The sequence below is a fragment of the Pseudophryne corroboree genome, chromosome 2 (genome assembly GCF_028390025.1).
Source record: "Pseudophryne corroboree isolate aPseCor3 chromosome 2, aPseCor3.hap2, whole genome shotgun sequence".
Taxonomy (NCBI): domain Eukaryota; kingdom Metazoa; phylum Chordata; class Amphibia; order Anura; family Myobatrachidae; genus Pseudophryne; species Pseudophryne corroboree.
The window spans coordinates 347,258,395-347,273,970 of record NC_086445.1 but is presented as its reverse complement, the minus strand read 5'-3'; the positions used below and the strand labels follow the sequence as shown (position 1 = coordinate 347,273,970).

The 15,576-nt window shown below is 45.1% G+C and overlaps 1 protein-coding gene across 3 annotated transcripts in view; it reads left to right on the top strand.

Moving 5' to 3' along the window:
• SLC9A7 (solute carrier family 9 member A7) overlaps nt 1-15,576 on the top strand; it is a 291,022-nt gene that overhangs the window by 101,167 nt on the left and 174,279 nt on the right. For all 3 annotated transcript variants that reach the window (XM_063953067.1, XM_063953066.1, XM_063953068.1), the window contains exon 2: nt 2,952-3,151. In XM_063953067.1, the coding sequence (XP_063809137.1) occupies nt 2,952-3,151 (200 nt within the window). The remainder of the gene's footprint in view (nt 1-2,951; nt 3,152-15,576) is intronic.

Genomic DNA, 15,576 nt, shown 5'->3' with positions numbered 1-15,576 from the left:
CCGCGCTCTGCCCGTTTTTTCCAAGGCAAAACCCGCCCTGCTCGTTTTTTCCAAGGCAAAACCCGCCCTGCCCCTTTTGCGGCGCCCTGCTAGAACAGCCGCCCGCTTCCTGCCCTCCCAGCGTGTAAAGATGCCGCGCGCATGCGCGCGGCATCCATTCACTCATTGGGAGAGCTGGGGGAAGCCCAGCACAGACAGAGGTGCTGGGCACACCCCCAAGAGTGACGTCGCCGGCCACAGACGCCCTCTATAGTAGCGTCTGTGGGCCGCATCGCCCACTAAAATGACGGGGGCATAACCACGCCCCCTAATTTGCATGTCCGTGCCCCCGTTTTGGGCGCGTACGCGCCAAAGTGCCCACGAACTCCGGCCCCCTGTCTCAACCTAGGGGGAACACTACTTAAGCGGTATTGTTTCAGGTCGAGGGACCCGCAAGCAGTGGCGGTGGACGCTCTGGTGACTCCATGGGTCTACCAGATGGCTTTGTGTTTCCACCTCTTCCACTAGTCCACAAGAAATCTATAAAGAATAAAAAGGGAAAAGGTTCAAGCAATTCTCATTGCTCCGGATTGGCCAAGAAGGGCCTGGTACGCGGATCTATTGGAGATGCTCCTAGATGACCCGTGGCCTCTACCTCTTCGAGAGTATCTTCTACAACAGGGGCCATTCGTCTATCAATACTTACCATGGCTACGTTTGACGCCATGGAAGTTGAGTGTCAAATTCTATCCCTAAAAGGCATTCCGGACAAGGTTATTCCAACCCTGATCCAAGCCAGGAAAGGGGTAACGTCTAAACATTACCACCGTATTTGGAAAATTGGCGTCTACCTAAGGTGTCGACCTTTTTGTTGTCGACCCTGAGTCCCAGACCCGATGTGCAGAACCCCCTTCAGGAATGTCTGAACCTCAGTGAGGAAAGCCAATTGTTTCTGGAAGAAAATGGATAAAAGGCCGAAATCTGGACCTTCAAGGAGCCCAAACGTAGGCCCACATCCACACCAGACTGTAGAAAAAGAAGAAAATATCCTAGTTGAAATTCCACTGCAGGAAATTTCCTGTTTTCAATCCACGAGGGGTCTGGGACTCTGGGTCGACAAAAAAAGGTAGACACACCTTAGGTCGACTCCAATTGGTCGACACACCTTAGGTCGACATGGACAAAAGGTCGACAGGAACAAGGTCGACATGGAAAAAGGTCGGCATGAGGTTTTTTGTTTTTTTGGTGTCGTTTTCTTCGTAGAGTGACCGGGAACCCCAATTAGTGCACCGCGTCCCCTCGCATGGTGCCTTCGCTCCGCTACCGCTTCGCTCTGCACAGATTACCGTTCCAATCGTAGTCCACGTGGATCGTTAAGTATGAAAAGGTTCCAAAAAAGAAAAAAATTCGTGAAACTCATGTCGACCTTTTTCCATGTCGACCTTGTTCCTGTCGACCTTTTGTCCACGTCGACCAATTGGCGTCGACCTTTTTGTTGTCGACCTGGAGTCCGGATACCCTGCACATCCAACCGCCCTTTGTGCCTCCCACGGCACCTTGGGATCTTCTTAACGTGGTGTTGCAGTTCCTACAATCGGAATGGTTTGAGCCTTTACAGGAGGTTGACGTAAAGTTTCTTAAGTGGAAGCCAGTTACACTGTTGGCCTTGGCTTTCGCAAGGTGTGTGTCGGAACTGGGGGCGTTGTCTCACAGAAGCCCCTATTTGATTTTTCATGAAGATAGAGCTGAACTCAGAACTCGTCAGCAATTTCTTCCTAAGGTGGTGTCTGCGTTTCATATCAAGCAACATATTGTGGTTCCGGTGCTTACTGACACCTTTGCTACCTCAAAGTCCCTGGATGTTGTGAGGGCTTTGAAGATTTGTGAAGCGGACATCTTGTCACAGGAAATCTGACTCTGTTTGTTCTCTATGATCCCAAGAAAATTGGGTGTCCTGCTTCAAAGCAGTCTATTGCTCGCTGGATCAGGCTTACTATCCAGCATGCTTATTCATCGGCAGGATTTTAATTACCTACCGGTAAATCCTTTTCTCATAGTCCGTAGAGGATACTGGGTGCATGCCCAGTGCTTTGTTTTTCCAGCACTTTTATTTTAAGTAATGTTGTTGGTTCAGCTGTTGCTGTTCCTGTTCAAGTTTGGTTAGCTTGGCTTTCCTCTAGTTTGTGTGTGCTGGTTTGAATCTCACCACTGTTCTGTTACATCGTTCCTCAGGATATGTCCGTCTCCTCTGGCACAGTTTCTAGACTGAGTCTGGTAGAAGGGGCATAGAGGGAGGAGCCAGTGCACACTACGGATTTCTTAAAGTGCCCAAGGCTCCTAGTGGACCTGTCTATACCCCATGGTACTAATGTGGACCCCAATATCCTCTACGGACTACGAGAAAAGGATTTACCGGTAAGTAATTAGAATTCTATTTTTAGTAAAAGCATGATCTAAGTACAGTGCCCCAGCAAAACAGGTGTCTCTCTCTCTCTCTCTCTCTCTCTCTCTCTCTCTCTCTCTCTCTCTCTCTCTCTCTCTCTCTCTCTCTCTCTCTCTCTCTCTCTCTCTCATAATACATGACTCTTGGTGGTGCTGCCAAATAAAGGTTACCTTACTAATTATACTAACACTTACATATAATTGTTGTTCTCAACTAAATACTAAAGTAGAGATCGGGCACGGCGCTGCGCTCTCCCTGATTTGTGTGGGTGGTATTATTATTCACAAGTGCCTCCACAGACCTGCCCTGCCCTCAGATATTCCGTGGAGGAAACACTAGATCAGGTCTCTTGCGATTACATTTTGAAAGTCTTAATTTTAGATTGTTGCAAAACATAGTTATGGGGACTTCATTACATGATTCAACCTTTTAAACCTAACTGTGTGAGTACATTTATAATGTATTGGATTAGCTTGTTAATGACAATAACTTGATGAGGTTTTAACAGCAGTTTGTATTTCTTTAATAGGTCTTATTGTTGGGGTCATATTACGGTATGGAACACCTTCCACCAGCACCTACAATAAAACAATCAGTTGCTCCCAAGAACAGAGGGCCTTCACCACGCTGCTTGTCAACGTCAGTGGGAAGTTATTTGAATACACATTGAAGGGTGAAATTAATCCTGAGAAGATTCATAACGTGGAGCAGAATGACATGCTTAGAAAAGTAAGTTTGTTTGGCAGAAAACTACTGTTCCTGGCTTATCTTCTGAGGCTTCACATGTGTGGTAGGCAGCATTATTAGTGATATGTCCACCAAAACACGTCTTCAAGATGGGTAGTATTCAGTATGCTGGCTGTTGGGATCCTTGCTCTCAGTATACCGGCGCCGGGATCCCGGCATACCGAAAACTATTCTCCCTCTTGGGGATCCACGACCCCCCTGGAGGGAGAATAAATAGTGTGAGTAGAGTTGGTTAACAAAGGGGTTTAGATGAGTCCCTTTAACAACATTTGTTTTCCACAACTGGTAACTGGTGTAGTGTACTAATCGGACAAATAGGGGATGTACAAATAGACGAAAATCTCATTTTTATTTTGATTGTTGTAGCTTTCATTTATAAATATCATGTTATAATTGTTTTAAGTTTGTTTCCTGTGTTTGATGTTGTGTACCCAACTGTATTGGGTGACTGCAGGAAATCTCCCTTTTATTACTTTGGATGTTTTATATTGAGGCTTCTCATACTATAGACAGTGAGCTGTGATGTATCATTAGGGTTGTATGCCAATAACTAATGACTTGCTTGAGACTGGCTGCCCCTCTATAGCATTCACAACCGTTTATACAGGGGTCATTCCATGTCGGTTCAACCAGGCATGTCCACCACCCATCTCAGATTTATATGAAAATTTTTTAGTTAAGACTGTCAAAACAACTATTTCTACCAAATATCTCGACTGTCTGACAATTCGTTTATATATTGATTTTTCAGTTTATTGAATTTCCTAAACGCGGATTCTTTATCCACTTTATTTGAAGTAACACGAGTGTTTATTAAGGGATCACCACAAAATTTGCACCCCTAAGGGAACTCTTCCTCCTAAATCCAAACCAAATCACTTTAACTACCTTACGTTTCAAGTTATGGCAAAAAACGCACGATTTTCAAAAAGACTTAAATACTAGTTTCAATCTACATTATATATCCCAAATTTTTTTTTTCTATCCATACAAAAAATCGGCATGGTACTGTTTCATAGTGGAGATAAAAAATCATGAAGTTGACTTTCAATTACTGTTGTACCGCATACATAATTAACACAAGAAACCATGAAATGTTAAATCTTAAATATAACTTGAGTCTATAACTAAAGTTAAGTCAACAATCAAATTATCTTTCCCTTGTTTGGAACCTGTTGTAATGGTCTGTAATTTTCCTTAAAGTGTCAGCAGACAGTGCCTTCCAGTACTTCCTTGGATAGTGTGCACTTCCGTTACACAGGGGATGTGAATAAACGGAAGAAAACTCTGAAGGCCAGGACAACACATTTGTTGATTGGTTTCGTTTCATGAAGTGTACCAGCACATCTTGTTCCTCCTCATTACATTGAATAATATACCCAATGTACCAGATGTTATTGTACACTGCTGCTATGTTTGTTCCAGGTTGCAGATCACTTTTTCTCTAACGTCCTAGTAGATGCTGGGGACTCCGTAAGGGCCATGGGGAATAGACGGGCTCCGCAGGAGACATGGGCACTTCAAGAAAAAATTAAGATTCTGGTGTGCTCTGGCTCCTCCCTTTATGACCCTCCTCCAGACCTCAGTTTGAATCTGTGCCCGGACGAGCTGGGTGCTGTTCAGTGAGCTCTCCTGAGCTTGTTGTAAGAAAGTATTTTGTTAGGTTTTTTATTTTCAGGGAGCTCTGCTGGCAACAGACTCCCTGCATCGTGGGACTGAGGGGAGAGAAGCAGCCCTACTCTCTGCAGATAGGTCCTGCTTCTTAGGCTACTGGACACCATTAGCTCCAGAGGGATCGTACACAGGATCTCACCCTCGTCGTCCGATCCTGGAGCCGCGCCGCCGTCCCCCTCGCAGAGCCGGAAGACAGAAGCCGGGTGACAGAAGCAAGAAGACTTAGAAATCGGCGGCAGAAGACTCCAGTCTTTACTGAGGTAGCGCACAGCACTGCAGCTGTGCGCCACTGCTCCCACATACACCCACATACTCCGGTCACTGTAGGGGTGCAGGGCGCAAGGGGAGGGGGGCGCCCTGGGCAGCAATTTAGAACCTCTTTGGCAAAAGTTGGCATATATACAGTTGGGCACTGTATATATGCATGAGCCCCCGCCAAAAATTGTATATTAAAGCGGGACAGAAGCCCGCCGTCGAGGGGGCGGGGCTTCTTCCTCAGCACTCACCAGCGCCATTTTTTCTCCACAGCTCCGCTGAGAGGAAGCTCCCCAGGCTCTCCCCTGCAGATACACGGTAGAAGAGGGTAAAAAGAGAGGGGGGGCACATAATTTGGCGCAAAAAAGCAATATAACAGCGGCTACTGGGTTAACATTAAGTTACTGTGTTATTCCTGGGTTATATAGCGCTGGGTGTGTGCTGGCATACTCTCTCTCTGTCTCTCCAAAAGGCCTTGTGGGGGAACTGTCTTCAAAAAGAGCATTCCCTGTGTGTGTGGTGTGTCGGTACGCTTGTGTCGACATGTTTGACGAGGAAGGCTATGTGGAAACAGAGCGGGAGCAAATGAATGTGGTGTCTCCGCCGACGGCGCCGACACCTGATTGGATGGATATGTGGAAGGTTTTAAATGATAATGTTAATTCCTTGCATAAAAGGTTGGATAAAGCTGAAACCTTAGGACAGTCAGGGTCTCAGCCCATGCCTGATCCTATGTCGCAGAGGCCGTCAGGGTCTCAGAAGCGCCCACTATCCCAAATTGTTGACACAGATACCGACATGGATTCTGACTCCAGTGTCGATTACGATGATGCAAAGTTGCAGCCTAAATTGGCTAAATCCATTCCTTATATGATTATAGCAATTAAGGATGTGTTGCACATCAGAGGAAACCCCAGTCCCTGACAAGAGGGTTCATTATGTATGGGGAAAAAAGTGACCTCCCCCCCCCCCCCCCTTCACACGAGCTAAATGAGTTATGTGAAAAGGCTTGGGAATCTCCAGATAAAAAAACTGCAGATTTCCAAACAGATGCTTATGGCGTATTCCTTCCCGCCAACGGACAGGTTACGCTGGGAATCCTCCCCTAGGGTGGACAAAGCTTTAACACGCTTATCCAAGAGGGTAGCCCTGCCGTCACAGGATACGGCCACCCTAAAAGATGCTGCTGATAGAAAGCAAGAGGAGGGTACCCTGAAGTCCATTTATACACATTCAGGTACCTTACTAAGGCCGGCAATTGTGTCGGCCTGGGTGTGTAGTGCTGTAGCAGCATGGACGGATACCTTATCTGAGGAACTTGATACCTTAGACAAGGATACTATATTAATGACCCTGGGGCATATAAAAGACGCTGTCCTATATATGAGAGATGCTCAAAGAGACGTTAGCCTACCGGGCTCTAGAATAAATGCAATGTCGATTTCTGCCAGAAGGGTCCTGTGGACTCTGCAATGGACAGGTGATGCCGACTAAAAAAGGCACATGGAGGTTTTACCTTACAAGGGTGAGGAATTGTTTGGGGAGGATCTCTCGGACCTGGTCTCCACAGCTACTGCTGGAAAGTCAAATTTTTTGCCATATGTTTCCTCACAGCCTAAGAAAGCACCGTATTACCAAATGCAGTCCTTTCGATCACAAAAAGGCAAGAAAGTCCGAGGTGCTTCCTTTCTTGCCAGAGGCAGGGGCAGAGGAAGGAAGCTGCACAACACAGCTAGTTCCCAGGAACAGAAGTCCTCCCCGGCTTCCACTAAATCTACCGCATGATGCTGGGGCTCCACAGGCGGAGCTAGGCCCGGTGGGGGCGCGTCTCCGAAATTTCAGCCACAAGTGGGTTCACTCACAGGTGGAACCCTGGGCAATGGATATTGTGTCTCAGGGATACAAGCTGGAATTTGAAGAGATGCCCCCTCACCGATACCTCAAATCGTCCCTGCCAGCTTCCCCCTTAGAGAGGGAAATAGTGTTAGCTGCAATTCACAAATTGTACCTTCAACAGGTGGTGGTCAAGGTTCCCCTCCTTCATCGAGGAAAGAGTTATTATTCGACCATGTTTGTGGTACCGAAACCGGACGGTTCGGTCAGACCCATATTGAATTTAAAATCCCTGAACAGATACCTGAAAAGGTTCAAGTTCAAGATGGAATCGCTTAGAGTGGTCATCGCAAGCCTGGAAGGGGGGGATTTTATGGTGTCTCTGGACATAAAGGATGCATACCTTCATGTCCCTATTTATCCACCTCATCAGGCGTACCTCAGATTTGTGGTACAGGATTGCCATTACCAATTTCAGACGTTGCCGTTTGGTCTCTCCACGGCACCGAGAATATTTACCAAGGTAATGGCAGAAATGATGGTACTCCTGCGGAAGCAAGGGGTCACAATTATCCCATACTTGGACGATCTCCTCATAAAGGCGAGGTCCAGAGAGCAGTTGCTGATCAGCGTAGCACGCTCTCTGGAAGTGTTACGACAACACGGCTGGATTCTAAATATTCCAAAGTCGCAGTTGATTCCTACGACTCGTCTGCCCTCCCTGGGCATGATTCTGGACAGACCAGAAGAGGGTTTATCTCCCGATGGAGAAGGCTCAAGAGCTCATGACACTGGTCAGAAACCTATTGAAACCAAAACAGGTGTCTGTGCATCACTGCACGCGAGTCCTGGGAAAGATGGTGGCATCATACGAGGCCATTCCCTTCGGCAGGTTCCATGCGAGGACCTTTCAATGGGATCTACTGGACAAATGGTCCGGATCACATCTTCAGATGCATCGGTTAATCTCCCTATCCCCCAGGGCCAGGGTGTCTCTCCTGTGGTGGCTGCAGAGTGCTCACCTCCTCGAGGGCCGCAGATTCTGCATTCAGGACTGGGTCCTGGTGACCACGGATGCAAGCCTCCGAGGGTAGGGGGCAGTCACACAGGGAAGAAATTTCCAAGGTCTGTGGTCAAGTCAGGAGACTTGCCTCCACATCAACATCCTGGAACTAAGGACCATATACAACGCCCTACGCCAAGCGGAGTCCCTACTTCGCGACCACCCGGTTCTGATTCAGTCAGACAACATCACCGCAGTGGCTCATGTAAACCGCCGAGACGGCACAAGGAGCAGGGTGGCGATGGTAGAAGCCACCAGAATTCTTCGCTGGGCGGAGAATCACGTAAGTCTTCGCAGGTTGCAAGTCGGTGGGAGCTGCCACAGGTGGACATGATGGCATCCCGCCTCAACAAAAAGCTACAGAAGTATTGCGCCAGGTCAAGAGACCCTCAGGCGATAGCTGTGGACGCACTGGTGACGCCGTGGGTGTTCCAGTCGGTCTATGTATTTCCTCCTCTTCCTCTCATACCCAAGGTGCTGAGAATCATAAGAAAAAGAGGAATGAGAACAAGACTCATTGTTCCGGATTGGTCAAGAAGGACTTGGTATCCAGATCTGCAAGAAATGCTCAGAGGACCCGTGGCCTCTGCCTCTAAGACAGGACTTGTTGCAACAGGGGCCCTGTCTGTTCCAAGACTTACCGCGGCTGCGTTTGACGGCATGGCGGTTGAACGCCGGATCCTAGCAGAAAAAGGCATTCCGGATGAGGTCTTTCCTACGCTGATAAAGGCTAGGAAGGACGTGACGGCTCAACATTATCACCGTATATGGCAAAAATATGTTGCTTGGTGTGAGGCCAGGAATGCCCCTACAGAGGAATTCCAGCTGGGCCGTTTCCTTCACTTCCTACAGTCGGGAGTGACTTTGGGCCTAAAATTGATTCAATTAAGGTCCAGATTTCGGCCCTATCCATTTTCTTTCAAAAAGAACTGGCTTCTCTGCCTGAAGTTCAGACGTTTGTAAAGGGAGTGCTGCATATTCATCCCCCTTTTGTTCCTCCAGTGGCACCTTGGGATCTTAACGTGGTGTTGAGTTTCCTGAAATCACACTGGTTTGAACCACTCAAGACGGTGGAATTGAAATATCTCACCTGGAAGGTGGTCATGCTACTTGCCTTGGCTTCGGCTAGGCGTGTGGCAGAATTGGCGGCTTTGTCGCATCAAAGCCCTTATCTGGTTTTCTACGCGGATAGAGCAGAATTGCGGACCCGTCCACAATTTCTGCCAAAAGTAGTTTCATCCTTTCATATAAACCAACCTATTGTGGTGCCTGTGGCTACTAATGACTTGGAGGATTCCGAGTTACTGGATGTGGTCAGGGCTTTGAAGGTTTATGTAGCCAGAACGGCTAGGGTCCGGGAAACAGAATCTTTGTTTATCCTGTATGCTTCCAACAAGCTTGGGGCGCCTGCTTCAAAGCAAACTATTGCTCGCTGGATCTGTAACACGATTCAGCAGGCTCATTCTGCGGCTGGATTGCCGCTGCCTAAATCAGTTAAGGCCCATTCCACAAGGAAGGTGGGCTCTTCTTGGGCGGCTGCCCGAGGGGTCTTGGCATTACAGCTTTGCCGAGCGGCTACTTGGTCAGGTTCAAACACCTTTGCAAAGTTCTACAAGTTTGATACCCTGGCTGAGGAGGACCTTGTGTTTGCTCATTCGGTGCTGCAGAGTCATCCGCACTCTCCCGCCCGTTTGGGAGCTTTGGTATAATCCCCATGGTCCTTACGGAGTCCCCAGCATCCACTAGGACGTTAGAGAAAATAAGATTTTACTTACCGGTAAATCTATTTCTCGTAGTCCGTAGTGGATGCTGGGTGCCCGTCCCAAGTGCGGACTACTTCTGCAATGCTTGTATATAGTTATTGCTTCAATAAGGGTTATATTATAGTTGCATCAGGGTTGATCTGATGCTCTGTTGTTGTTCATACTGTTAACTGGGTAATGTTATCACAAGTTATACGGTGTGGCTGGTATGTATCTTGCCCTGGATTACCAAAATCTTTTCCTTGTACTGTCAGCTCTTCCCTGCACAGTTTCTCTAACGGAGGTCTGGAGGAGGGTCATAGAGGGAGGAGCCAGAGCACACCAGAATCTAAATTCTTTCTTAAAGTGCCCATGTCTCCTGCGGAGCCCGTCTATTCCCCATGGTCCTTACGGAGTCCCCAGCATCCACTACGGACTACGAGAAATAGATTTACCGGTAAGTAAAATCTTATTTTTGTCTAAATTTTTTGAGACTGGTCATAGTGAAACTAAAGTTGTTATGCAATTAGCCACGGTAAATTAACACAGCTAATTGTACCACCGGGGGGCTATTCAATTAGCCCCGTAAAGCCATGGCTCGCCCCGGCTTATCAAGTATTTTGTTTCACCTGCCGTAGGCAAGTGAAACCAAATCCACAGAAACAGGGCTGTTTCTCCCAAAAACACACAGGTTTCACTGAATTGTGGTGTGTGTGTGTGTGTGTGTGTGTGTGTGTGTGTGTGTGTGTGTGTGTGTGGTTTTTTTTTTTGTTTTTTTTTTTCAGGCTATCCAATTTGGTCGCCTAAAAAAAAAAATAAAAAAAAAATTCAGTACCTCTCAAAAACAAAGAGTGAAACGTGTGATAAAATCGCCCGAAGTATTTTCACCTGTAATTGGTTACCCGCCAAACTGTGCTTCCTGCTGTATTCATGTTGTCTGATGATCAGAATATGTAGTTCATCATATCTAATAGGCCGAAATTGCTGATGAGCAAGTGTTCCTACCACAGTCTTTGCTGTTTCTAGACGGCTATGCAGCTTGGTTTTGCAGTCTTATGCTTCATTTTGTGACACTTAGAAAAACTGTATGCCATGTATCTTTTCAGCCCAGCTATCCAGGTCCAAAGGTGTCAAGATGTGATGAGACATTTACTAGCACCATCACTAAAAGTAGTTAACATACTCCAATTTTAGTAATATTTCCGCTAAGTGTTTCATAACTACCGTAATGAAGGCATGCACAGTTATGGCTACATGGTTACAGGTATCACTTATAACACAAACTCACACAGTTTAAAGGGTCACACAATCATTTTGCCTAAAAAACAGATGTAGCCATGCTAATCGTTGCCTCGCGGCAAGTGTGCCTGTAAATGCATGCGTATGCACGTCAAGGAAAGCCTATGGAGCGATTGCCGGCTGTGATCAGTCGCAGTACAGCGCATTCGCACTATTCCGCAATGCGTATGCCGTGCGCACGTATCGCGACATGAGTGTGGCTCTATCTGTATACAGCAAATGGGTGTTGCTTGTGAAGTGTCCCAGTGGAATCCGGAATTGCATCCGGACACACACATAAATAATTTTCAGCAAAATCTAGTAACGCATTGCTTCTATTTCTGGTCGAATGGTTTCCTTCAACTGGCGTAGGTATTCATCCTGCGACTTTGCTGTACACAGAAGGGCTGTTGCATCATCAACAGCACTACCAATAACTTTACGGAATTGTTCCACGGTACTAGTGATTGTAACCAATTTACTTTGGTTAGTGTGGACCCACTGCTTATAAACAATTTTGTCCTCATCCATGTCACTATGAATAGGGTTTTTAGCTATTTTCTGAAGTGCTTCCAGACCTGGGAATTTATCACATTGATGAAGCATACAAGTTTTTGAGACTGAAGAACAAGGATTTCAGTTAGGTCTTTGTAGTCCATCTTTAGTGGTAGAGCAGCAACCAATAATTTTTTAAATTTTGGAGAGTTTCACAAACACACACAGAATGCATACCTCTTGCAGCAACGCTAACTAACACACCATGTAGTTCGTAAAGAACAAACCTTAGACAGTCCAACTTGAATGTCTGGAAAACGGTATTTGAAAGCAAGTTAAAGCTCTTTCAAGTTTACTAGGAGTAGCCTTTCTGTTTGAATTCTCTTTTTCCTCCTGGAACCGTTACAGAACCAGACTTACTTTCCAGGGCACATCCGAGAATGTTCATCATCTTCGTAAAACTGTTGTACCTGATGTGTTACCTTTGTTTTACCGTGTATTCTGTGACATTAAATAAGTTACGGACTCAAGTTATGTTTAAGTTTTAAAATGTCATGGTTTCTTGTGTTAATTATGTATGCGGTACAACAGTAATTAAATGTCAACTTCATGGGGTTTTTTTTTTCACCCACTGTGAAACAGAGTACCATGCTGATTTTTTTTTTTTTTTTTTTGTGTGGTAGTGATGTATACCTTTTTGTTAACCACATGAAAAAAATTGGGATGTCTAATGTTGATTGAACCTAGCGTTTTTAAGTCTTTTAGAAAAACTTGCATTTTTTTACCGTAACTCGAAACAAAAGACAGATAAAGTGATTTGGTTTGGCTTTTTGGATTCAGGAGTAAGTTACCTTTTAGGGGTCCAAATTTCATGGTGATTCCTTAATAAACACCCGTGATACTTCAAATAAAGTATACCTGCAGGCTGTCCCGGCTTTCAAAATGAAAGCCGCAATGTTCCCGATCGATGTTTGAATTTTTTTGATTTATTTTATTTTTATTAAATAAATAAAAATTATATATTTTTTCCTTTAACTAAAATCATTTGGGATAGGGTTAAATTCATATTCTTCACCTAATTCACTCATAAAAAAACCTGACTGTTTCGGAGTGGTTTTCGTCGAAATAAATCGTCTGGTAAGTGGTTAAGCTTTAACAAGTGATAAAGTGGAGACGGGTAAAGAGTGATAAATGACCAGCCAATCAGCTCCTAACTTTCATTCTTCAAACACAGCCTGTGACATGGCAGTTAGGAAGCTGATTGGCTGGTCATTTACCACGCTTTATCTGTCTCCACTTTATCGTTTGTTATGGCCCAAATGTATTAAGCTTTATCAGGTGTGGGCAATTTCAAGTGTAGGGCCACTGAATGAGTTTTAGCAAACGGTCAAGGGCCGCACACCAAATATTTTGTAATTAAAATACTCATTAATAGAAATAATGAAACACATGGAGGGGTATTAAGCCAGGTAAAGCTTAAAGGAGTAAAAAGAAGATAAGAATGCTCCGAAAACATTTGCAAAACACAGGAAATAAGGTCAGACTTGGCTTAATAGACAGGAATGAACAGAAACAAAGCAAACAAAGGGCATACACACTGGGCAAAAATAAATCCAAAGTACTTAGACACAGCCACCATGATCAAATAAATGCCCAAAAGCAGCAGATTGCAAGAGCAGTACATAGGCTCATCCACATGTCCCTTATGAGGCATCAGACTCCTCCTCATGCCTCATCTAGCAAAATACTGAAAATATGAAGTAAATAATTAATACGTCGGTGTACAATAAAATGGCAATGAATATATGGTCAATCTTTGGGTCCCCATTTTCTGCCCAAATAGTACATACAGTAGTTATGCCCCTCACTTTTTTTTTTTTTTTTTTTTTAAATCTAGCAACCTACTGTAGCCAGTGTTATATTTTCGTAGCAATTCAGTAATTTATATTTATCGAATCTCTAGTCCTATAAATCATCTCAGAGACGTGGTATTGACTAGAAACAGTCGCAGCTGAAAACTGCAGTAATTTGTCACCATCTGTTTCCAATGTGCAAACCTACTCTGTGACGTTGTATATTCAGTCTTTATTTAGTAAGACTACTTTGCTAGTGTGGAGTAACAAGAATTACCATGTACAGAGCATAATGGCATTCTAAACCATCGTCTGCATTATATAGTCCCAGGTCTACACTGAAGGTGTAATACAACATATGGGCCATTTACAGTACAAATTAATTGTAAAGGTAGTCACATGCACTGTTCACCTGATGGTGGAACTCTGATGGTTTGCGTACTACTGTGAATCGGGCCCTATAGCACATAGCAAAATACACTCCAACTCAAAACAATATGTAAATATTGCAGGTTTCAAAAGATGCTCCACATTCACTGACCCCTCCCTCACTTTTATTTAATTAAATTAATTTGCTCACCTTTTTGTGTCACCACAAAACAGAACTGAATCTCACAATTTCTAAGGAAATCTATTGGAGATGCATTCCTTCAAGAGACCACAGATGCACCTCCCTCACTGTATCTTTAGTCCTTGGAAAAGGGTGGTCCTCAGTATGCCGACTGTCGGGATCCCGGCGCAGAGTATACCGGCGCCGGAATCCCGACAGCCGGCATACCGACACTTTTTTTTTTTTTTTTTTTCACCCTCGTGGGGGTCTACGACCCCCCTGGAGGGAGAATAAAATAGCGTGGCGCGCCACCGTGCCCGCAAGGGGCTCATTTGTGCTTACCACGCTGCTGGTACGCCGGCGGTCGGGCTCCTGGCGCCGGTATGCTGGTTGCCCGGAGCCCGGCCGCCGGCATACCAACGTATGTTTGCCATTTAGTATACATCTGTTAGAGCAGAATGTATTAATACCCTTATCATGGCAACATACGGGAACGTGACCCCAAAAAGACAATCTAAATGCCCCAGCCACACCATGTATTACTAAAATAGTAAGTAATGCGTTGTCTCAATAAATGCTGATTTGTGTAATTTGTATGGCCCTGCTTGGTAGCTTACGCTCTGTAATCACTGGAAGATCTATGCTTTTTAGTATAAAACATGACTTGTGCTTAATATGGATTATAGATGGCTACAGGATATATCTGCCACATAAATTACATTATCTGCATTGATTATCTTCAATGATCAACTGTGATTTTATTTTTTATTTTTTTGAGTCTTCGTTTTCGAGTTCTTTTATCATTGTTTGAGGCATTGTTAGGCTTCATTGCACAGCTCAGGCTTGCCTTTGAGGCTAGTATTGCATTTTTCCTGCCTTGCCCATGAGGCTGATGTGATGTGATCTAACACTGTTGTGGAGGATTGTGTGTGCTGTACAGTTATACTGGTTACTTGCAGAGTAGTTATGTGCGTTTATTTTATGGCAGTTAGTACATGCTGTTCTCCTTGAGTTTTATCTTTTAATCCGTTTACACATTTATTGTCCATACACCAGGCATGCACATGAATTACTTGTGTGCCACATAATAAGCTTATTTACAGTAACTTACAATAAATATAGCCTTGTACACTGACTTATGGGCCCTACACACTTGGCGATATTCTGAAAGATATGAACGATCTCGTTCATAAATGAACGAGAACTCGTTCATATCTTTCAGTGTGGAGACTTAAGCGATGAACGATGCGCGTCCCCGCGCTCGTTCATCGCTGGTCTCCCGTCGGCTGTGCATGCAGGCCAATATGGACGATCTCGTCCATATTTGCCTGCACTTCAATGCAGCCGGGTGACGGGGGGAGTGAAGAAACTTCACTCCCCCCGTCACTGCCCCCCCGCCGCCGGGTCGCTCGTCGGCCGTATCGGCCGTCGGGCACCTCGGCGGCACATCGCCAAGTGAGTAGGGCCCATAAATATCATGCTGCCTCTCCAGTACACATTGTCACAATTTTGTATATTTTCAACACAAGCAGTAATCCTTCTATTTACAGAGACTTTACAAAATGACATCATATTTAATGAAATTACTGCATGTGTCTGTATTACTGGTTATGGGCACAAAACCAGCATATGCAATGTGAAATCACCCTCTACCTCTTTATTTG